This window comes from Bufo bufo, chromosome 1 (genome assembly GCF_905171765.1).
Source record: "Bufo bufo chromosome 1, aBufBuf1.1, whole genome shotgun sequence".
Lineage (NCBI taxonomy): Eukaryota > Metazoa > Chordata > Amphibia > Anura > Bufonidae > Bufo > Bufo bufo.
The window spans coordinates 593,514,610-593,538,336 of NC_053389.1; the positions used below are offsets into that span (position 1 = coordinate 593,514,610).

A 23,727-nucleotide genomic window follows, 5' to 3' on the forward strand; every position below is an offset into this window, starting at 1 on the left:
TTGTATCTGGCGCAGTTTGGCATATTTTTGGTGAATCTAGCTTTAGAAAAATCCACTGCACCTAGCTCACCTCGAAGGCATGACTTAGCAGGAAATGACTGTGGCCTAAAATGCACCATTTTGCACCAAAAGGTTGGCACAACATTTTGTTTAATAGTAAGCAAACTAATCGGTGTAAAAATATTAGAGAAATGTGTCTAGCCGTGCGCCAGATTTATCATCCAGCCTGAGCCACTGTCATAAATCTGGTGCACCTTTAGAGTCTCTAATGTTCTGTTCACATTTCCATCCAGAGCCTCAGTCAGAGGATTTTGCCAAGAAGAATAGTGCAAAATGCAGCACTATTCTCCTGTTAAAGGCAGACACCATGGCAGAACCCGGTGGACCCCATGTCTCTATCATATGATGGATCTGGCATTATGTGTTTTCCTTGTTTCTGCTCCTCTGATGGAACAGAAATAAAAAAATGATAGAAATGTGAACAGAGCCTAAATCTACGCCAGAGATGACCAACCTGCGGCCCTCCAGCTGTTGTAAAACTATAACTCCCACCATGCCCTGCTGTAGGCTGACAGCAGTAGGCTCTCTGGGCATGCTGGGAGTTGGAGGGACGCCGGTTGAGCATCCCTGGTCTTCGCCATCTACAGGCTCCATGCACAGCGCTGTGCCTTATGCATCTGTCACCTCTCCTAAGCACTATAAAAAGGGTTTTCCAGGACTTCATATTGATGACCTATCCTTAGGATAGGCCATCAGCACCAGATCAGTGTGGATGTGCTACCTGGCACCCTAACCAAACAGCAGCTAGCAGGACCCGCGGCCACCAGAGCTAACATTGTTTGGAGTTGGAAGCATGGTTGCACACATCTCCATACACTGTGTAGTGGTCGTACTGGATTCCTGTAACTACTGCTCAAACTGACTCCAGATCAGTAATTTATATGTCCATATTCACCCCCATTCCCCACTGAGTGCCCACAAACCAGTGCTGGAATACATTGGGAGGACTCATGAGGAAGCTCACATAATGGAGAGGACTCAATGAGAAGTCCTCTCACGGTATTCTGGCTGGAGCACAGTGGAGACATGGGGGGTGAGTATGGACATATAAATTAGTGATCTGAAGTCAGTAGGAGCAGTACTAGGCATATGGCTTGGAGAAGCTATAGACCCCCTTACAGACTGCTTTTCTTGCTGTCTAAAATACTGGAAGGGGTGATGGAAGACCCCACAGGGTAATTAGGGCCTTACATGCAGTCCATGTTATTCAGCATATGACAGTATATCACAATTTGTTACTTGTCCATGAGGAAAGAATCCTCTTTGTGCTTCCATGTAATAAGACATGGAGATACAGTATGGTCCACACTAATCAAACCCATAGGACAGTTTATTGGAATAAAAAAGTCCAGAACATTTTGATAGGTTTGCGTTCCATTTGCCACTTTTTCAAAAACTGGGTGGTGCAGGGACAGGCCTAACTGGGGTAAATTATACCTGATCTACACAAGCTGCAATGTGGCATTATTAAGCCACAGCCTAATGGTGCATCTGACGCCAGCAGGGAAAGGAGTAAGACCAGCGTATAACTCTACCCCTATGAAGCCAGTATCGGACCATACACATTTATGGCCACCATACAATAGATCTGTACCACACAGTTGCATTATCCCTTCCTGACTGCCACTAAGGATTGGGTACTGTGTCTGGCATAAGGATGGTGGGAATATCTCATGGGGACAGTGACATCCACATTTTTATGGGAGTCAACCTGTCAGCATTTTCAGTTGACAGGTGGATGCGCTTATCAGTTATTATGCCCCCAGCAGCACTAAATGCACGCTGTGACAAAACGCTGGCGGCAGGGCAGGCCATCACCTCCAAGGCGTAGAGCGCCAGTTCGTGCCACGTATCCAGCTTGGACACCCAATAGTTGTAAGGCACAGACGGATCACTGAGGACGCTGACACGGTCTGCTACGTACTCCTTCACCATCTTCTGAAACTTCTCCCTCCTTTTGACATTAGGCCATGCATCAGGGTGAGGGTGCTGGCGGGGTGTCATGAAACTGTCCCAGGCCTTGGAGAGTGTTGCCCTGCTTCTGTTGGAACTGCTGTGTGTTCCCTTCGTCTCCCCTCCTCGGTTGCCCAAGGAACTACGTACTCTGCCACCATCGATGTCAGCTGGAAATTTTTGGAGCTATTTTTCCACAAGGACCTTCTGCTATTGCACCATTTTGCTCGTCTTCTCCACCAAAGGAATGAAAGATGAGAAGTTCTCTTTGTAGCGGGGGTCGAGAAGGATGAACAACCAGTAATCGGTGTTGGCCAAAATGCGTATAACGTGAGGGTTACGGGAAAGGCAGCATAACATAAAGTCAGCCATGTGTGCCAGAGTCCCAACAGACAAGACTTTGCTATCCTCATCAGGAGGATGACTCTCTATCTCCTCATCCTCTTCCTCCTCTTCGGCCCATCCATGCTGAACAGATGGAATAAATCTGCTATGGGTAGTACCCTCTGTAACGGAGAAAACTGTCTCCTGCTCATCCTCCTCATCATTCAATTCGCGCTGAGATGAACTGAGGGTAGTCTGGCTATCACCCTGTGTATTGTCTTCCCCCATTTCCACCTCTTCCACATGCAAAGCGTTCGCCTTCATTGTGAGCAGCGAGCGTTTCAGTAGACACAGAAGTGGGATGGTCACGCTGATAATAGCGGCATCGCCACTTACCATCTGTGTTGATTCCTCAAAGTTGCGTAAAACCTCACAGAGGACAGATATCCATGCCCACTCGTCGCTTGTGAAGAGCAGAAGCTGACTGGAAAGGCGACGACCATGTTGCAGATGGTTTTCCACTACTTCCCTCTGCTGCTCACAAAGCCTGGCCAATATGTGGAACGTGGAGTTCCAGCGTGTGCTCACGTCGCACAACAGTCGGTGAGCTGGCAGCGTTGCCAGACCGGCAGGCAGCTGTAGATGACTTTCGGAAATGGGCACACACGCGGGGCACCTTCACCAGTAGCTCAGGCAAATTGGGGTAGGTTTTGAGAAACCGCTGAACCACTAAGTTGAACACGTGGGCTAGGCATGGGATGTGTGTGATCTTGCTGAGCTCCAAAGCCGCCACCAAGTTACGGCCATTATCAGACACAACCATGCCTGGTTCTGGGTTGAGTGGCGAGAGCCACAGCTCAGTCTGGTCCCTTATCCCCTGCCACAGCTCTGCGGCAGTGTGCTGTTTGTCACCTAAGCAGATTAGTTTCAGCATGGCCTGTTGATGCTTCCCCACTGCAGTCCCACCAATAAATTTGTGCACTACAAACATGGTAGTATGAAAATAAGTAACTCCTTTATTAATACATATAATAACATAGACATAGGCGATAAAATACACAGGACAAAAATAGAGACCCAATATTCAATGGAGATATTGATAAGATAAGACTGCTATCCTCCTACAAGCATGTTCAAGCAAATTCTTATACCACCCCATAAGCGACAGCCCTCATATCCCCTTGAGGAAGCTAACGCGAAACGTGCGTCGGGGTGTCTGGGACCTTCTCTGGTTAGTATACTACAACCTGCTTTTATCCTCTTGCCTCCACATGTTGGATATGCACTTGGCACTTTATATAGCATGCTGCTGATGTTTGTTATACCCTATCACTGTGAAGCTGTCGCTTATGAGGTGGTATAAGTATTTGCTTGAACATGCTTGTAGGAGGATAGCAGTCTTATCTTATCAATATTTCCCTTGAATATTGGGTCCCTATTTTTGTCCTGTGTATTTTATCGCCTATGTCTATGTTATTATAATTAATAAAGGAGTTGCTTATTTTCATACTACCATGTTTGTCGTGCACAATTAATTGGTGAGGCTTATAGTACAGCATTGTGCATGGCACTTTAGCGTTATAAACTATATCTTATAGGTGTAGTATTCCCCACTGCAGTGCTACACTGCTTCCAGCTACTGATGGCTGACTGGTGCTGCAAGATGAGAATTCAGAGGTGGAAGTGGAGGAGGAGGAAGAGAAGGTGGGGAAGGGGGGGTTGCAGCCACTAATGTTGGTGGTGGAAATCCTGATTGAAGTAGGGCCTGCAATCCTTAACGTCGGAAGCACCTGTGCCATCCCAGGGTACGACTAGCTCCCGGCCTCCACAACGTTCACCCAGTGTGCCGTCAGGGAAATGTAGCGTCCCTGGCCAAAAGTGTTCACGCCCCTGCTCATTTTGGTATGGCACAGGTTACAAATTACAATTCTTTTATCGTCCGCACTTTCCTCAAAAAAGCGCAGGACTCCGGAACACCTACCCCTTGGCAAGGGAGATTGCCACAAGGGTCTTCTCCGTGGAACAGTTGCGGGCCTGTTTGGTGTGGCCCACCTTCTCCCTTTTGCCACCCCACTGCCTCTTCCAGCCTGTTGCGGTGCTGCAGATCCCTCCCCCGCTGTACTGCTGTCCTCGCTCGGCTTGCCCCCTTCCCAGGTTGGGTCAGTAATTTCATTGTCCACCACCTCCTCACTCTGGTCATCCTCCTGACTTGTTGACCTAACAAGAACCTCACTTTTTGTTAACTGTGTCTCATCCTCAAACTCTTGAGACACTAATTGCCGTTGACTTATTGGCAACTGTCTCATCATCATCATTCACCTCGTGAAACACTAATTCCCGTTCCCCACGTCATCTTCTTCTGACTGTGGATGCTCAAGAGTTTGGGAATCAGTGCACAAGATCTCCTCATGTCCCTCTTGAAGCGGGCTTGGTGAGAGGTCCAAATCAAGGAATGGCGATGAAAAGAGCTCCTCGCAATATCCGAGTGTGGGATCACTTGTTTGCCAAGACTCTCCATGGCAGGAGGAAGGAGGATCAGAGTGAGGATTCTGTTGAGCAGACTCTTGGCTACTGAGACTGGACTTTGTGGAAGACAGGGTGGTGCTTATGCAGCGTACTCAAGTTGTGTTAATAGTGTTCCTGGGTGTTGTAGTGCAATAGACACTAACCTGAGACGGCTGACTCTCTGCAAAGGCAGGTGATGGTAGAAAATGTTCGTGACGCCAGTGCCAATTAAACGGTGGCACGCCGTTTGCTGATAGCAGGAATAACTGAGGAACACCGGGATGTTAAAACAGAACTCCAACTTTAGTAGTTTTCATGTAGAGACAATAACGGAAGCGCAGTTCCTTTGCATACAGTTGATTTTTCAATACGGTTGATGCAGGCAATACAGATTAGGCAAGGTGACTTCAGAGGGTGACACACAGGACTTACAGTACAGGAGCTTGCACTCTATCTCTGACTGATCCTGGAACATAGCAAATCTTCTCCAAGGCCCAATACCTTAACTCTGGCTTATATCCTTGGTTTTCTCTTCATAAAGTACCTCCTCTGTTATCTTGAGTACCTCTTGCTTTTCTTGAGCTTTGCCTCTGTCTCTCACTCTGCTTCCTCAGACTCTAGAAACTTCTGCACTGAACTCCCAGGCTGTTTAACAGTGGTCTTCCTGCTTCTGCATATATAAATTCAGGAGGGGAACCTTCTCTTTAGATTTGGAACCCGGTTACAGGGACTGCACTACCCTCTCCTGGTCCGCAGGCTTCAGGCCTGGACTTGTCTCTGACATAGTCTAAGCTCCAGCTTCAGACTACAGGCTGCAGCTTTAGACAGACACTTAGACTAGACTGACTTTCCCTTCCCTGACTGGGCCTTATATAAACTAGGGCTCCCTAGCTCCCTCTAGTGACTAAGAGCTGGAATGACACCCCTAGCAGGCCTGTACATGCAAGTTTCACAGTAACAGGGAAATACATAACATTACATTACATGACATTTTATAAAACTGACATATACCAACTTCCCCATAATTAAGGAGGGACGACAGCACACCAAGTGACCCTTTTGTAGTGACGGGTATTACAGTCCCCGTACACTACACTTAACCGACTGGAAGCATTATCTGCTGCAATCCAACCGACCACCTGGTCGCACTGGTCTGACTTCGAGAGTGGTGTCCTGTGCCTCCCTGCAAACTGGGACATGAAGCTAGGTATCGTGGATGAGATTGTTTCTTGTGCTTTGGCAGCAGACACAGTTTCACTGCGCACAGGGCCGCGGCCTCTGCGTGCACCATCAGCAGCACGGCCACTTCTCCGTCCCTTACTGCTCGCCTTGAGCATATTAAATGGTATATATGCTTGCAAGTATGTCACATGTACAGGAGTGCAGGTTCTGTAAGTGTATGCGCAATTAAATTACACTGAATGTCACAGATATTTAGGATGCACAAACGTTATACAGGAGATGTAGCGCAGGTAATGTCGCTGTCACCAGCGGTGAAAAAATTAAACTGAATGTCACTGATATTTAGGATGGGCAAACGTTATACAGGAGATGTAGCGCAGGTAATATAACTGTCAGCAGCAGCCAAACAATTGCGATGAATGTCACAGATATTTAGGATGCGCAATTGTAACACAACAGATGTAGCAGAGGTTGTGTCACTGTCAGCAGCGACCAAACAATTGCACGCAATTTAGCGCAGGTTGCGCTAATAATATATATTGCAGCCAGATAAAACAATAGTCCTTAAAGGGACACTGACAGGCCCAATATGCATATTTAGGTATATATATGACAGTACAGGTCTTATAAAGTGTATTAGAATCATCTAAGTATCCCCCCTGTCCACCTTATAAATACAGTAAAATGAAGTTTTATAACCTGCTTGAATCGTCTTCAATCTGCCCAAGGGGCAGCGTTTCATCTCAACTTCTGCCCAGCCAGCCTCGCCACAACTGCCGTTTGAAGCGCCGCCCAGCTCATCAATATTCACTTCGCTGGGCGGCTACTAGTGTCCCCGGTGCAAGATCCTGTGCATGCCCAATACAATCCTATGGGCATCGGCCTCCGGCTCATCTTCAGCGCATGCGCCCGGCACCCTCACTGGCCGGGATCACATCGCGCCTGCGCACAGTCTGCATCTCAGAGGCCTCTGCTTTATGCGCATGCGCCGGGCACAGTTCAGAGCAGCGCTTCAGAGTAGCCGCCCAGCGAAGTGAATATTGATGAGCTGGGCGGCGCTTCAAACGACAGTTGTGGCGAGGCTGGCTGGGCGCAAGTTGAGATGAAACGCCGCCCCTTGGGCAGATTGAACACGATTGAAGCAGGTTATAAAACTTCAGATTACTGTATTTATAAGGTGGACAGGGGGGATACTTAGATGATTCGAATACACTTTATAAGACCTGTACTGTCATATATATATATACCTAAATATGCATATTGGGCCTGTCAGTGTCCCTTTAAAAGGACTTTTGGGTCTCTAACACCTTTCAAGACTAAACCCTGCCTAAAAAACTAAAACTAAATTCCTGTCACTACACTGTCTGTCCCTTCTGCTGCTGGGTGCTGGATGCGTTTCGGCCAGCCAATCACTGTAATGCCAGTAACCAACATGGCTACGGCATTACAGTGAGTGCCAGTACTTCCCCGCACGTTTATGGGCTGCGTAGCATGTGGGGAGGAGACTCAAGCATCGTGCTTGAGCACACGCGATGTTCGGCCGAACACCGCGATGTGCCGAGCATTGCGATGCTCGAGTCAAAACTGAGTTCGGCCGATCATGCTCGCCCAACACCTGTCCAGAGCTCCTGCACTCTAGAGGAGGGAAGGAAGCTGCCTAATGCAACACAAGGCAAGACCCTGGAATCCTGGGTGGGCAGTGTGCAGGGGGAATCTGTCATAGCACTGACCCTTTTATACTCTATGGGGGAGATTTATGAAAACCAGTGTAAAATAGAACTGGCTTAAATGAATGTGAACAAGGTGGAATCTGATTGGTTGCTATAGGCAACTAAGCCAGTTCTATTTTACACCGGTTTTCATGAATCTCTTGCTCTGTACCTTAATATCTGTGGTACTATATAATTATATGGTACATCGCCCACCTCTGTAGTGGATTGTACTTGTATTGTTTCCTCCCACTATCAGAAATAACCTATGCATTGTACACATGACTTGTAATACAGGGGTATATAATAGAAGACAGGTAGTCAGAGGTATATAATAGAAGGCAGGTAGTCAGAGGTATATAATAGAAGGCAGGTAGTCAGAGGTATATAATAGAAGGCAGGTAGTCAGAGGTATATAATAGAAGGCAGGTAGTCAGAGGTATATAATGGAGGGCAGGTAGTCAGAGGTATATAATAGAAGGCAGGTAGTCAGAGGTATATAATGGAGGACTGGTAGTCAGAGGTATATAATAGAGGATAGGTAGTCAGAGGTATATAAAGGAGGGCAGGTAGTCAGAGGTATATAATGGAGGACTGGTAGTCAGAGGTATATAAAGGAGGGCAGGTAGTCAGAGGTATATAATGGAGGGCAGGTAGTCAGAGGTATATAATGGAGGGCAGGTAGTCAGAGGTATATAATAGAGTGCAGGTAGTCAGAGGTATATAATGGAGGACTGGTAGTCAGAGGTATATAATGGAGGACTGGTAGTCAGAGGTATATAATGGAGGACTGGTAGTCAGAGGTATATAATAGAGGACTGGTAGTCAGAGGTATATAATGGAGGACTGGTAGTCAGAGGTATATAATAGAGGACAGGTAGTCAGAGGTATATAATAGAGGACTGGTAGTCAGAGGTATATAATGGAGGACTGGTAGTCAGAGGTATATAATGGAGGACTGGTAGTCAGAGGTATATAATGGAGGACTGGTAGTCAGAGGTATATAATAGAGGACTGGTAGTCAGAGGTATATAATGGAGGACTGGTAGTCAGAGGTATATAATAGAGGATAGGTAGTCAGAGGTATATAATGGAGGACTGGTAGTCAGAGGTATATAAAAGAGGGCAGGTAGTCAGAGGTATATAATGGAGGACTGGTAGTCAGAGGTATATAATAGAGGGAAGGTAGTCAGAGGTATATAATGGAGGACTGGTAGTCAGAGGTATATAATAGAAGGCAGGTAGTCAGAGGTATATAATAGAAGGCAGGTAGTCAGAGGTATATAATAGAAGGCAGGTAGTCAGAGGTATATAATAGAAGGCAGGTAGTCAGAGGTATATAATAGAAGGCAGGTAGTCAGAGGTATATAATAGAAGGCAGGTAGTCAGAGGTATATAATAGAAGGCAGGTAGTCAGAGGTATATAATAGAAGGCAGGTAGTCAGAGGTATATAATAGAAGGCAGGTAGTCAGAGGTATATAATGGAGGACTGGTAGTCAGAGGTATATAATAGAGGATAGGTAGTCAGAGGTATATAAAGGAGGGCAGGTAGTCAGAGGTATATAATGGAGGACTGGTAGTCAGAGGTATATAAAGGAGGGCAGGTAGTCAGAGGTATATAATGGAGGGCAGGTAGTCAGAGGTATATAATGGAGGGCAGGTAGTCAGAGGTATATAATAGAGTGCAGGTAGTCAGAGGTATATAATGGAGGACTGGTAGTCAGAGGTATATAATGGAGGACTGGTAGTCAGAGGTATATAATGGAGGACTGGTAGTCAGAGGTATATAATAGAGGACTGGTAGTCAGAGGTATATAATGGAGGACTGGTAGTCAGAGGTATATAATAGAGGACAGGTAGTCAGAGGTATATAATAGAGGACTGGTAGTCAGAGGTATATAATGGAGGACTGGTAGTCAGAGGTATATAATGGAGGACTGGTAGTCAGAGGTATATAATGGAGGACTGGTAGTCAGAGGTATATAATAGAGGACTGGTAGTCAGAGGTATATAATGGAGGACTGGTAGTCAGAGGTATATAATAGAGGATAGGTAGTCAGAGGTATATAATGGAGGACTGGTAGTCAGAGGTATATAAAAGAGGGCAGGTAGTCAGAGGTATATAATGGAGGACTGGTAGTCAGAGGTATATAATAGAGGGAAGGTAGTCAGAGGTATATAATGGAGGACTGGTAGTCAGAGGTATATAATAGAAGGCAGGTAGTCAGAGGTATATAATAGAAGGCAGGTAGTCAGAGGTATATAATAGAAGGCAGGTAGTCAGAGGTATATAATAGAAGGCAGGTAGTCAGAGGTATATAATGGAGGACTGGTAGTCAGAGGTATATAATAGAGGATAGGTAGTCAGAGGTATATAAAGGAGGGCAGGTAGTCAGAGGTATATAATGGAGGACTGGTAGTCAGAGGTATATAAAGGAGGGCAGGTAGGCAGAGGTATATAATGGAGGACTGGTAGTCAGAGGTATATAATGGAGGACTGGTAGTCAGAGGTATATAATGGAGGGCAGGTAGTCAGAGGTATATAATGGAGGGCAGGTAGTCAGAGGTATATAATAGAGAGCAGGTAGTCAGAGGTATATAATGGAGGACTGGTAGTCAGAGGTATATAATGGAGGACTGGTAGTCAGAGGTATATAATGGAGGACTGGTAGTCAGAGGTATATAATGGAGGACTGGTAGTCAGAGGTATATAATGGAGGACTGGTAGTCAGAGGTATATAATGGAGGACTGGTAGTCAGAGGTATATAATAGAGGGAAGGTAGTCAGAGGTATATAATGGAGGACTGGTAGTCAGAGGTATATAATAGAGGACTGGTAGTGGTAGTCAGAGGTATATAATGGTGGACTGGTAGTCAGAGGTATATAATGGAGGACTGGTAGTCAGAGGTATATAATGGAGGACTGGTAGTCAGAGGTATATAATGGAGGACTGGTAGTCAGAGGTATATAATAGAGGACAGGTAGTCAGAGGTATATAATGGAGGACTGGTAGTCAGAGGTATATAATAGAGAACAGGTAGTCAGAGGTATATAATGGAGGACTGGTAGTCAGAGGTATATAATGGAGGACTGGTAGTCAGAGGTATATAATGGAGGACTGGTAGTCAGAGGTATATAATGGAGGACTGGTAGTCAGAGGTATATAATAGAGGACTGGTAGTCAGAGGTATATAATGGAGGACTGGTAGTCAGAGGTATATAATGGAGGACTGGTAGTCAGAGGTATATAATAGAGGACTGGTAGTCAGAGGTATATAATGGAGGACTGGTAGTCAGAGGTATATAATGGAGGACTGGTAGTCAGAGGTATATAATGGAGGACTGGTAGTCAGAGGTATATAATAGAGGGCAGGTAGTCAGAGGTATATAATGGAGGACTGGTAGTCAGAGGTATATAATGGAGGACAGGTAGTCAGAGGTATATAATGGAGGACTGGTAGTCAGAGGTATATAATGGAGGACTGGTAGTCAGAGGTATATAATGGAGGACTGGTAGTCAGAGGTATATAATAGAGGACAGGTAGTCAGAGGTATATAATGGAGGACAGGTAGTCAGAGGTATATAATAGAGGATAGGTAGTCAGAGGTATATAATGGAGGACTGGTAGTCAGAGGTATATAATAGAGGATAGGTAGTCAGAGGTATATAATGGAGGACTGGTAGTCAGAGGTATATAAAAGAGGGCAGGTAGTCAGAGGTATATAATGGAGGACTGGTAGTCAGAGGTATATAATAGAGGGAAGGTAGTCAGAGGTATATAATGGAGGACTGGTAGTCAGAGGTATATAATAGAGGACAGGTAGTCAGAGGTATATAATGGAGGACTGGTAGTCAGAGGTATATAATAGAGGACAGGTAGTCAGAGGTATATAATAGAGGACTGGTAGTCAGAGGTATATAATGGAGGACTGGTAGTCAGAGGTATATAATAGAGGACAGGTAGTCAGAGGTATATAATAGAGGACTGGTAGTCAGAGGTATATAATAGAGGACAGGTAGTCAGAGGTATATAATAGAGGGAAGGTAGTCAGATGTATATAATAGAGGACAGGTAGTCAGAGGTATATAATAGAGGACAGGTAGTCAGAGGTATATAATGGAGGACAGGTAGTCAGAGGTATATAATAGAGGACTGGTAGTCAGAGGTATATAATAGAGGACAGGTAGTCAGAGGTATATAATAGAGGGAAGGTAGTCAGATGTATATAATAGAGGACAGGTAGTCAGAGGTATATAATAGAGGACAGGTAGTCAGAGGTATATAATGGAGGACAGGTAGTCAGAGGTATATAATAGAGGACAGGTAGTCAGAGGTATATAATAGAGTGCAGGTAGTCAGGTCTGGTTATAACAATACCAGTTACATATATTACATATGACAGGACAGCTCTGCTCCTCACAAACATTTGACCTTCACATCTAACACTCGGCTCCGCCTAATCAGAACGAAGCGCTGCACATAGCCCCGCCCCTCCGTGTCAGCTGACGTGCGGCCGGCGTCACGTGACACCAAGAGCTCGGCAGTAGGAAGCTGTGTGTGTGCTGTCAGCTGATAGAACCGGAGAGAGAAGATGGCGGGCGGCATGTTACGTGGTAAGCTGATCGCGGTGATCGGTGATGAGGACACCTGCACCGGCTTCTTGCTCGGAGGGATCGGGGAGCTTAACAAGAACCGGAAGCCGAATTTCCTGGTGGTGGAGAAGGAGACGAGCGTAACGGAGATTGAGGAGACGTTCAGGTGAGAGGCGCTACACATACCGTGCTGGAGGTGTTATATTCTGTCAGTGCGACCAGGGGACGATAGCAGCAGCCTGGCGTGTTATCAGTTCAGGCCCCGATCAGCAGAGCTGTGAGGCATCAGGTGCACTGACCGCCACTGACAGGGGTGCTCCCCCGATACACTATATGAGGGGGAACGGTCCTGTCAGGGCGTCTGATCATTTAAAGAGCAATTAAGGGGGTGATCTCCAGTGACCAGAGCTTGTCCATGATGAGCGGAGATGTACAGAGGTTTGGCGGGTGGGGGACACAGGATCAGTGGGGTCTCCGCTCACTATTTTACATTTCCTGTTTGGCTGTAAATGGACAACTAACTACTAGCAAACAGGATCCATGCAGTTTACATAATGGTCTATGCTGGGGAAGCTGCCTGTGATCAGTGACCCCCATTGACAGTCATTAGATGCGGTATTGTCTCCTTCATGTGACCCATTCTTGTGAAATGGATTAGTTTTTAAAAGAATGGCGTACTTTCCCTGGTGAGCCCCTCCATCCCAGCATCATCACTGCTGGGGCATAAGGGGTCATTTATCAAACTGGTGTAGAGTAGAACTGGCTTAGTTTTAGTTTTTAATTAGAAACCAATCGGATTCCACCTTTCATCTTTGACAGCTCCTTAGGAGAATGAAAGGTGGAATCTGATTGGTTGCTATGGGCAACTAAGGCAGTTCTACTTTACACCAGTTTGATAAATGACCCCAAAAGTGTTCTAGCTGCAGCAATGACATATATCAGGGATCAGCAATCTCCAGCACTCCAGCTGTCCTGAAACTACAACTGTGGGAATTAGAAGACCAGCCAAGTATGTTTGCATGCTGGGAGTTGTAGTTTTTACAGCAGCTGGAGTGCCAGAGGTTGCTGATCACTGCTGCAGCCAGTCACTGGCCTCTGCTGTATGCAGCACAATACCGCTTAGGACAGTGATTGGTGTCAGTGGTCATGTACGGTATGCAGCATATTACCACTACGTTCAGGACTAATAAAGCCAGTGGGGATGAGGGGTTCGGAAGGTAAGTTTACCACTTGTTATAACCTATGTTCCCTGCTGCAGCCATTGTTGTAGGCACGGTGCCATCAGACCTCCGGACTGCGGTGTTTCTGCTCTTCCCCTTTCTGATGGGTCACATGAGTTGTAACCACAGCCTGCAAGTCTGATTTTCTACCCTGACAAGGATCCTGTGTTTCTACTCATAGCAGAAAGCATGTTTACTGAAAACAGAGTCCTCCTTGTTCAGGACATGTCTGCCCTGATCTGGACTGGGGTGTCCTTTACTTCATGACTTCCTCCATTGCTGGGACATCGAACCTTTCTCTCTGAACGCACACTGCTTTACTAATTTACATCGTATCATGACTGCCACGTGTACCAGCGGAGTACAGGCTGCCAGGCATTGTAGTGTAGATTCTGCTCACTGGTTCTTACTGGATCACACCACAGCTGGCATAGAAGGGCATTCATAAATGCTGCAATACCAGTTAAAACTGGTTTCTGGGATGTGGTGGTCGGCTGTATACCCCATAGGCTTGCATTGTGGTAGGTAATGTAGCAGATGTCCACTCCCTCTGTCTGGCCTTCCCCCCCTCAGCCAGCCCCCCAATCTTCATCATGTCTGGAAGCTCCTCCTATGTATTTAATTCCCCCTTGTTACTTAAAGGGGTATTCCCATCTCAGACGATGGGGGAATATCGCTAGGGTATGCCCCCATTGTCTGATAGGTGCGGGTCCCACCGTTAGGACGAAGTGGGGAGCGCTGTGGCTGGAGGACCCCGGATTTCCCGGGGTCCGTCCACCACCAAGCACTGCTCCCATAGAAGTGAATAGGAGGGCGGCCATAGAAATGAATGGAGGGCGGCTGCGTATGCGCAGTGCGCCCTCCTTTCATTTCCCAGCTCCGTTCTCATTGTAGGTGCGGGACCTGCACCTATCAGACAGGGGGGGGGGGGGGGGGGGGGGGGCATATCCTAGTGATATGCCCCCATTGTCTGAGATGGGAAAACACCTTAAAGGTAACCTGTCACTGGGATTTTGTGTATAGAGCTGAGGACATGGGTTGCTAGATGTCCGCTAGCACATCCGCAATACCCAGTCCCCATAGCTCTGTGCGCTTTTATTGTGTAAAAAAACCCGATTTGATACATATGCAAATTAACCTGAGATGAGTCCTGTCCCGGACTCATCTCAGGTTAATTTGCATATGTATCAAATCGGGTTTTTTTACACAATAAAAGCGCACAGAGCTATGGGGACTGGGTATTGCGGATGTGCTAGCGGCCATCTAGCAGCCCATGTCCTCAGCTCTATGCACAAAATCCAGGTGACAGGTTCCCTTTAAAGGCTATGTATTTTATTTTTTTTTTTGTCTAAAAGTCATATTTTTAATTGGCCTTTATTAAAAATATTGAGCTGTTCTGAGGCCATAATCACTTATTTAAACCACATTCTTATCAGTAGAGCAGAGATAACGACCCCTCAGCTCCCCAACTGACAGAAAAGAGAGAAAATTCAAAGGGTGCTACTAGAGCATGTCGGCTCTGTACAGAAAAAAGGGTCCCATATTTTTAATAAAGACCAAAATGAGTACAGTGCAATAATAAAAAAAAAATATTGGCACACCTTGCCGATCATCTTTTGTGCAGTAGTGAATGGTGTTGCTTACCGCTGAGGTGAATAGGAGCAGCGCTGCACTAACCAGCTCCATCCACAGCACAGTGTACAGCGCTGTGTATTTCCTGCGCTGGAGCTACTCCTGAACAGATACTCGTTGGGGGGTGCACAATCTTGGTGATCAGATATCCATGGCCTATTTGTATAACGTAGTGGACGGCCCCTTTAAAGTGGCAGTAGCCCACCCTTTCCAGACCCCACAGTGCCATTCCAGTACTGCAGCATGCTGATATTTCCTCCAGTCATAGGACTAGTATTATCGACTTAATTCACCTAATAACCGGTTTCATGTTCCTCCCCTCTGTCCAGGAGTTTCCTACAGCGTGATGACATTGGAATTATACTGATTAACCAATTCATTGCTGAGATGATCCGGCATGCCATTGATGCGCACAACCTCTCCATCCCAGCCGTGCTTGAAATCCCATCGAAGGAGCACCCCTATGATGCCAACAAGGACTCTATACTGCGCCGCGCCAAGGGCATGTTCACATCGGATGACTTGCGATAATTTGCCGATCCCCGTCTGGATCCTTCCTATCATGGTGTTGTGTAACTCCCTATATGATTTTGTAGCCCGATAGGAAAATGTAATTTCCCATTTTATTTACCTTTTTTTTGTGTTTTATTTATTCCTGCTGTCCACTCCTGTATGTTACTTACTGTGTGACCAAATTATCTAACGCTTGTTCAGCAGCCGTCTAGTCTTGTTCCAATGGTGAATGTGATACTCGGGTCATGATGGTAAAGATTGGTGGAGGAGATGCTCGTGTCGGTCCCATCACTGCGTCCATGTACTAAACCACACAGAGTGAAAGTGATGAGACCGATGGGCAGCACTTCACGTCTTGTCTAGTTTTTTTAGGTTACACCCATTTGTCAAGGCTTTGATATCCATGGCCTTCATTCTAAGAGATGTTCATACTATGGAATTACCATATCAGTCAGATGTGTCCCAGGATTAGATTGTGAAGACCCGGGACTCTTCCAATCCAGGCAGTTCCTGAGGCTTGTTCTCGGTGTGCTTCAGTAACCACCTCACCCCAAAAACCCTATTGGGTCTCTGCTTTGGCCTAGGGCTACATGACTAAAATGATTGCAATGTCACATTGTGACATCCCAAGTGATGGTTGGGAATGAGAACCAAATAGAACTGGAATGCAAAAACTCCAAACCTGATGGATTTCTGGTCACAAGTTGCACACATTTCACTTGCGGCATGTCTGGATTTTATGTATGCATTAGGTAAAGGGGACCTAAACCTTTGGTGAAACCACGACTGTTCGGCAGCGCTCCTCAGAGGTCTCAGCAGCACCATTGGGATTCATCTGCTTACAGAATATGGATCCATACTCTGGACACTGGAAAAGCAGTGCAGAGCGCTCTGAGAAGTGCTGCTGCCCAATCGTGGGTTAACCAAAGGTTTACATCCCCTTTATGTGATGCCCGTCTCACAGCCGCACCTTAAATAAAATAATAGCTGAGTGACACCACACACATTCCTGTGCCATGATTAAAGGGATTATCCTGGAAAGGATATTTATGACCTATCCGCAGGAAAGCTTATCATCATATTGGCAGGTGTCCAAGTCTTGTCACCCACGGCGATCAGTTGTTTCAGGAAGCCGTGGTGCTCATTGGAGATCCGGTGAGCTCTGTGGCCTGCCGGCGGCTCACCAAGCTAAGAGTGCAACTCAGCCCCATTGAATTGGCTGTAACTAGGCCATGTGACTGATGTACGGTGATGCCACTGGCCTAGGAGTAGGCCGCCACGCTCACATGGCCTCTTCTAACAGCTGATTGATGGGGGTCCTTGAGGATAGGTCGTGAATATCTTTTCCCTAATAACCCCCTCAAGAGCACTTCAGTGTTCGAAACCTGTAGGCCGTAATTCTTGTGCTTGTTCATGTGAATTCTACCTAGGATATTTAATAAAGCTTCAGAACTTCAATTTCCCAGACGCTGGGTTCCTTTTGCCACTATTTACATATCACACACATGGTTTGGTTTTACGCTCAGAGTTATCGTGTAGACCTTGGCTTAGGACTGTGGTGGGAGATGCCACTGCTAGACCCATGTCCTCTTCTGGTACGTCCGATTGACCGCTCGGAGGATCTCGACATTGGAGTATCTTTCTTAAGTACATTGTGTCAGATGTTTCACTGCGTATGACTGTATAGCTGTTTCCATTGTTCAGAAAATAGTGTGAGGGACCACGCTGCATATTTCTATAGAAGTATATAACGGGAACTGGGGTATCGTGACCGACCTGGTGTGCGGCGGCTCGTCTGAACGGGCTTTGACATTTCCTGCATACCTTCCTCAGGATTTTGTGATCTTGAGTCTCCTTGTGAACATTTTCTTATTGTATAGTTTCAATAAAGACACCACCACTAAGAATGACTTTAGCCTGGTTCTTACTGGTTTGAACTTTACCAGAAGCTGCTGTTTGCCAGCAGGTTGGTTTCCACTGAAAACAAAGCTTGTGTATGAAATGTCCATTGCTGGCTTATTGCACCTTCTCCAGTCTTGTCCACTCAGATATACTGGAGGTTTATTGTCATTTATGAAGTACTTAAATTCTAGGATCATTTTTATCAGATTCACTACTTCAACTACAACTCCGTGTATAAGGCTGAGTTCACACGTCAGTGTTTGGTCAGAGATTTCCAGCAGTGATTTTGAGCCAAAACCAGAATCGGCTCTAAACACACAAAATGAGCAGATCTTTCCCTTATAACCTTATGTCTGTGGAGGCTCCCAATCGCTGATGGAAATCACTGAAGTGTAAACTAGGCCTAAGGCCACATGCACACGTCCGTTGTGTGTTTTGCAGTCCGCAAAACACGGATGGCGTCTGTGTGCGTTCCACAACTTGCCGAACGGCACGGACAGCCTTTAATATAACTGCCCATTCTTGTCCGAAAGGCGCGGACAAGAATGGGACAGGTTGTATTTTTTGGGCGGACCACGGAACGGAGCAACGCATGCGGCATCTTTTGCGGCCCCAATGAAGTGAATATGTCCGCATCCGAGCCGCCAAAACTGCGGCTCGGATGCGGACCAAAACAACGGCCGTGTGCATGAGGCCTGAAGCAGACATTTTGACACAAATTAGTGGCATATGTGTAGTGAGAACAGCCTACACGGTTACTGAACATAGGCAGGTAGAGTGGGTAGAAAACAGAGGTTTTGGGGACTAGGAATAAGATGAGTCATGCAGGGAACCAAGACCTAGAGGGGTACTATGCTAGGGACCAAGTAGGAGGATAAGGGACTGAGAAAGAAAGGGACCACCTATGGTTATGTGTGGGCTGGGGCAACTTGTGTACAGTACTACAGCTGTGATGTCAAGCATAAAGTACATGATTTGGGACACTTTCATCATTGGGTGCCATACGTGTTTGCTGACTCCATTAGACACATTAACCTCCATTAAAGAGGCTGAATTAAAAAAGGGTTGTCCTGCAGCAAACATTTCTCCCCTATGCACAGGATAACTGCCAATCTCGAGAATGAGAGTCTACATCAGGGGTAGGCAACCTCCGGCACTCCAGCTGTTGTGAAACTACAACTCCCAGCATGCATACTTGCTCTGCTCTTCTAAGAACTTACAAAGAAATGAATGGAGCATGCTGGGAATTGTAGTTTTGCAACAGCTGGAGTGCCGAAGGTTGCTGATCCCTGGTCTACATAGTCTCCTGTGGAGCGGCGCCCCTACAGGAAAGGTAAGTACTGTCGCTGGGGACATGGCTAGGAGGGGGAGATGGTGGCCATGAGGGGGGCAAGCTGATGGCACTGGGGGAGCCTGATGGCACTAGGGGGAAGTTGATGGCACTGGATTGCCAGCGGGTGGCACGGTGGAGCAGCTGATGGCACTGAGGGGGTAGCTAATGGCACCGGGGGGAACTGATGCACTTGGGCTGATCGCACAGAGGGGAACAAAGGGTGTTGGGGGTCTGACGAGTTTTTATAAAGGAAAACAGTCTATTAATTCATTTTTCTTATTAGATTACTCGATTAATGGTAAAAAATAATCTATAGAATACTTGATTTCTAAAATAATCGTTTACTGCAGCCCTAGCATGCATGACCACTGCTACTCATATTGGGGGCACAAAGGGTCCCCATTCTTGTGAATGATGAGAGCCCCAGCTGTCGGAACCCCCCATGATATAGTTATTCTATTTTCTGTGGATAGAGGATAATTGTCCCAGGACAACTCCTTTAAGGTTGACCACCAATTTATTTTTATTTTTTTAGAACAGGGTTCTGATGACAAGCTGATCACAAGGTGTCCCGTTGCTAGGACCACTAGTGACCCAGTGATCTGCTGTAAACTGTGGAGGAATCTAGCAGCAAGCTTTTAATTCCCTGCAGTGCCACAACTGGGGAAAATGAAAGATTACCCAGTTCCTATTGAAATCAAGGGGCTGTCCATGAAGAAGCTCTTTATAACTTTCTGCTCTGGCTAATAAGTCAGGGTTATGATTGGGACACCTCCACCTTCTATTAATAATGCATTTTGAGTGCTCCTTTAACTGTCCCTTTAATTCCCCTTTTTTCAGATGGGAGTTTTGCCAGTCATGTAATTAGCTGCAGCTAATATAATATGCACTGATGTGGAGCAGGGTCATGGATAACTCATGTCCAGGCCTGTCCTTTACAGGTTGTCACAAATACCCAAATCTAGAAGTAATTGAAGCATGCAGTATCCACAGCGGCTAACAATGCAGCCGGATGAATCAGAGGCAGCCCCACGTAACTGGCGTATTCATACCGTGTATTTAGAAGCTCATGTGTCTCCAGCAGCCCTACACGACCGCTTATTGGCATCCCCTTATCGGATCATGTCTCGCCAGGCATAATCTGTTTTGTATAGAAATAGGTTCTTGGAATTTCAAACATCAATTTGGAAAGTGTGATTGAACGATATCATTTGTCTTTTGTTGCAATCATTTATGCAAATTTCCACAGCTTCACATGGTAAATTTGACTTTCTGTTCAGCCTAAACCCCTGAATGGTGTATAGGGAACGCAAAAAACGGAATGGACTTATATTGTGTGCCAGGACGGATCCGTCTCGCTCCGCATCCCAAGACGGACAGAAAAATGCTGCAGAGCGGAATGGTGACTGAACGGAGGCAAACTGATGTATTCTGAGCGGATCTTCTTCCATTCAGAATGCAAAACTGATCCGTTTTGGACCGCTTGTGAGAGCCCTGAACGGATCTTGGAAACGGAAGGCCAAAATGCCAGTGTGAAAGTAGCCTTAGTTATATGTATGCCCCATAATGCATAAACAGGGTTCTCATTAAAGGGGTCTTTCTACAAACAGCATAGGTCAGTGATGGCTAACCTCCAGCACTCCAGCTATGCTGAAACTATGACTCCCAGCATGCTCCATTTATTTCTATGAAGTTCTGAGAACTGCCAAGCAAGTGTGTATCTTGGGAGTTGTAGTTTTACCACAGCTGGAGTGCCGGAGGTTAGCCATCACAGGCCTAGGGGATCCAAACACTGGGACCCCACTGATTACCAGAATAAGGGTCCTTTGTAAATGGAGCAGCGCAGTGGCGTAGCTAGAAATGACTGGGCCCCACAGCAAATTTTTGAATGGGGCCCTCCTCCCCCATTAATTTTTTCGCAACCCTGTAATACTGTTGAGGGGGCCCTGACAAAATCTTTTAGTCCTCCTCCTCCTGGATAGGCCCCTTTTGGGTCAGGGCCCCCCTATAGCTACACCCCTGGAGCAGCGATCTTTTCAACTCCATGAGACTGCTGGAAATATCTGAGCGCTTTGCTCCACAAACTCACAGGGGGGGGGGGGGGGCAAGAGTCTTTACAATTGTAGACGTTAGGTTGCCATAGAGATGTAATTACAACATGCATAATATCTTAGCACATTATAACTTAAAGGGGTTTTCCCATGATTAATGTAAAATTGAAAATCAGCCATCTTATAGTACATGACAACCTATTTCCAACAAAGCTAGAACAGAGAACTCCCCATTCATTGCTCTACTAGATTTATATGAAGCTGACAGCTCAAGGGGAGGGTCTTTTCTGCTGCAGATAAGGGGGCGTGTCTCAGCTCTCCCTATCACAGCTCAGGAGGCGTGTCTCAGCTCTCCCTATCACAGCTCAAGAGGCAGTTGAGGGATCAAACTGAGCATGTGCGGCCTTCACAGTGCGCAGGTCAAGTAAAAAAAGATAACTCAGTGGCTTTGCAAAAATTTTTATTACATGCAATTACAAGAGTACTCAGATGCAGGTGCTGGTTTGAAAACTGTAGAATATTTTTTGTGGGATAACCCCTTAAAAGCGGACCTGTCACTCTGTACGTGCAGTCCAATCTGTAGGCAGCATGTTATGGAGCAGGGGGAGCTGAAAAGATTGATATATAGTTTTATAAGAAGAGATCCAAGATTAATTTTATTCATTTTTTTCAATCAATACATTTTTTATTGACTATTTGATAGGCAAAAAAAAAAAGAAAAAAAGACAGATATACATTGTCTTGATGAAGATGCAATAATAAACAATAAATACATAGTTCCATGCAAACACTTACCACATTGACAAGTTATCTACATAGACAGACATAGTGCACCTCACACTTTCTCCGCTCAAAAGAGGTGAAATGGTAGTGGATCGGCATAAGAGCTAGACAGCCACAAAAGCCAATTATTATGTGTTGCCACCCTATGCTTTAGCGAACACAAACTCGCACTGCATATGAAAATTCACCAGTCTAACTACATCTTTAATTGAGGGGGAATGTACCTCCTTCCATTGACGTGCTATCACCTTTTTTGAAGCATTAAGGATATGAGCTACAATTCCCCTAACGTTGTGTGGTATCTCAGCTAATCCGATGCTTAAGATAGCCAATTCAGGGTTTAGAATCCGCTGTATCCCCGTTACCTCCTCAAGAACAGTAGATACAGATGCCCAGAAGTGTGTAAGTGAAGGGCAAAGCCACCACATATGGTACAGGGTGCCTACTTGATCACAGCCCCTCCAACATAGGGGTGAATAGTTCGGGATGATATGAGACAATCTGTTCGGTGTTAAATACCACCGAAGTTGAATCTTTTATTCTGCTCTGCGTGATTGATACATCTTGAACTTTTCATGGAGCAGTACATAGCCTCCGTCCAGGAGTCTAGAGTAAATACTTTTGCCATTTCAGCCTCCCATTTAGTCATGAAAGGTTTTTTATTGCTCTTATCAGCTGACGTAAGAAAGGAATACAAGACTGATAGACTGGAGCGAGAGGTAGTACCTTCTTTAAGTAGGCCGCAGAGTGTGTCATTATCGCCTCTTTTCGCCTGAGACGGGAGGCTTACTGATTCTGGGTCGGGAGTTACCCCAGATGAAGCACAGCATATCCTCCTGTAATTGCTCGATGAGCTTTTTCGGTATTTTAAGCGGAATACATCTAAACATATACAGGATTCCTGGGAGTATTAACATCTTAACCGTGTTAATTTTTGCTATCCATGAAAGTTGCACTTTGGAGCATTTAGAATAGTCCCTTTGTAATTTAATCCTCAAACTCAAAAATTAAAGGTGACCATCTCAGATACTGAGCTGGTTAATTCCACACCCAGATACTTTATTGACTTAACCCAGTTAAATTGAAGCCGAGCACAGATTTCAAGCTTCAAAATATCCGGGACATTAATGGGCAATACATTCGTTTTATTGATGTTAAGTTTGTAATATGATATTGAAGAATATTGATGGAGTATCTTAGTTGCCGCATCAAGGGATCTAAGAGGGTCCGACAGGGTTAGGATAACATCATCGGCATATAGCCCTATGCAATGGGAGCGCCTTCCTACCAAAATCCCTGAGACTTCGTTACAAGTGCAGAGCTTTTCCACCAATGGTTCCATAACCAACGCAAATATCACGGGTGAGAGTGGGCAGCCCTGCCTAGTGCCATTTGTGATCAGGAACAATTCTGATAAAAAAACCGAGGCCAGGACTTTTGCGGATGGTGCTGAGTATAATCCTAGGATAGCTTGTAGAATGTACCCATGGAAACCAAATTTCTTAAGGACTTGATCCAGGAACCCCCAATGAACTCTATCAAATGCTTTTTCAGCATCTAGGGAGACAAAGACAGAGGGGGTCCTGGACCACTCCGCAATCTGGATTAAGTTTATCATTCTCCTAGTGCCGTCCCTACATTGCCTACCTGGCACAAAACCAACCTGGTCAGGGGCAACCAAGGAGGGCAACACAGCGTTGATGCGAGTGGCAAAAATTTTTGCAAATATTTTGAGGTCTGAATTGAGTAGGGAAGTTGGTCTAAAATTATCGGGGGCAGTAGGGGATTTCCAAGGTTTGGGTAGTGTAACCACTGTGGCTGCTAGCATGTCAGGAGGAATATTTCCAGATGACATAAAACCATTATATAGCTTACCCAAGTAGGGAAGTAACGTGGAATGAAAGGTTTAGTAATATTCCACTGGATAGCCATCCGGGCCGGGTGCTTTATTAGATGGGGTGGCT

The 23,727-nt window shown here is 45.8% G+C and overlaps 1 protein-coding gene across 1 annotated transcript; it reads left to right on the top strand.

Annotated features, from left to right (window-relative positions):
• Window positions 1-12,302: 12,302 nt before the first annotated feature.
• On the top strand, window positions 12,303-16,430 carry ATP6V1F (ATPase H+ transporting V1 subunit F). The gene is made up of 2 exons (XM_040413497.1): window positions 12,303-12,495; window positions 15,511-16,430. Exons 1-2 carry the CDS (start codon window positions 12,329-12,331, stop codon window positions 15,710-15,712), a joined length of 369 nt encoding a protein of 122 aa, XP_040269431.1. The 5' UTR covers window positions 12,303-12,328; the 3' UTR covers window positions 15,713-16,430.
• The last annotated feature ends 7,297 nt before the right edge of the window (window positions 16,431-23,727 follow it).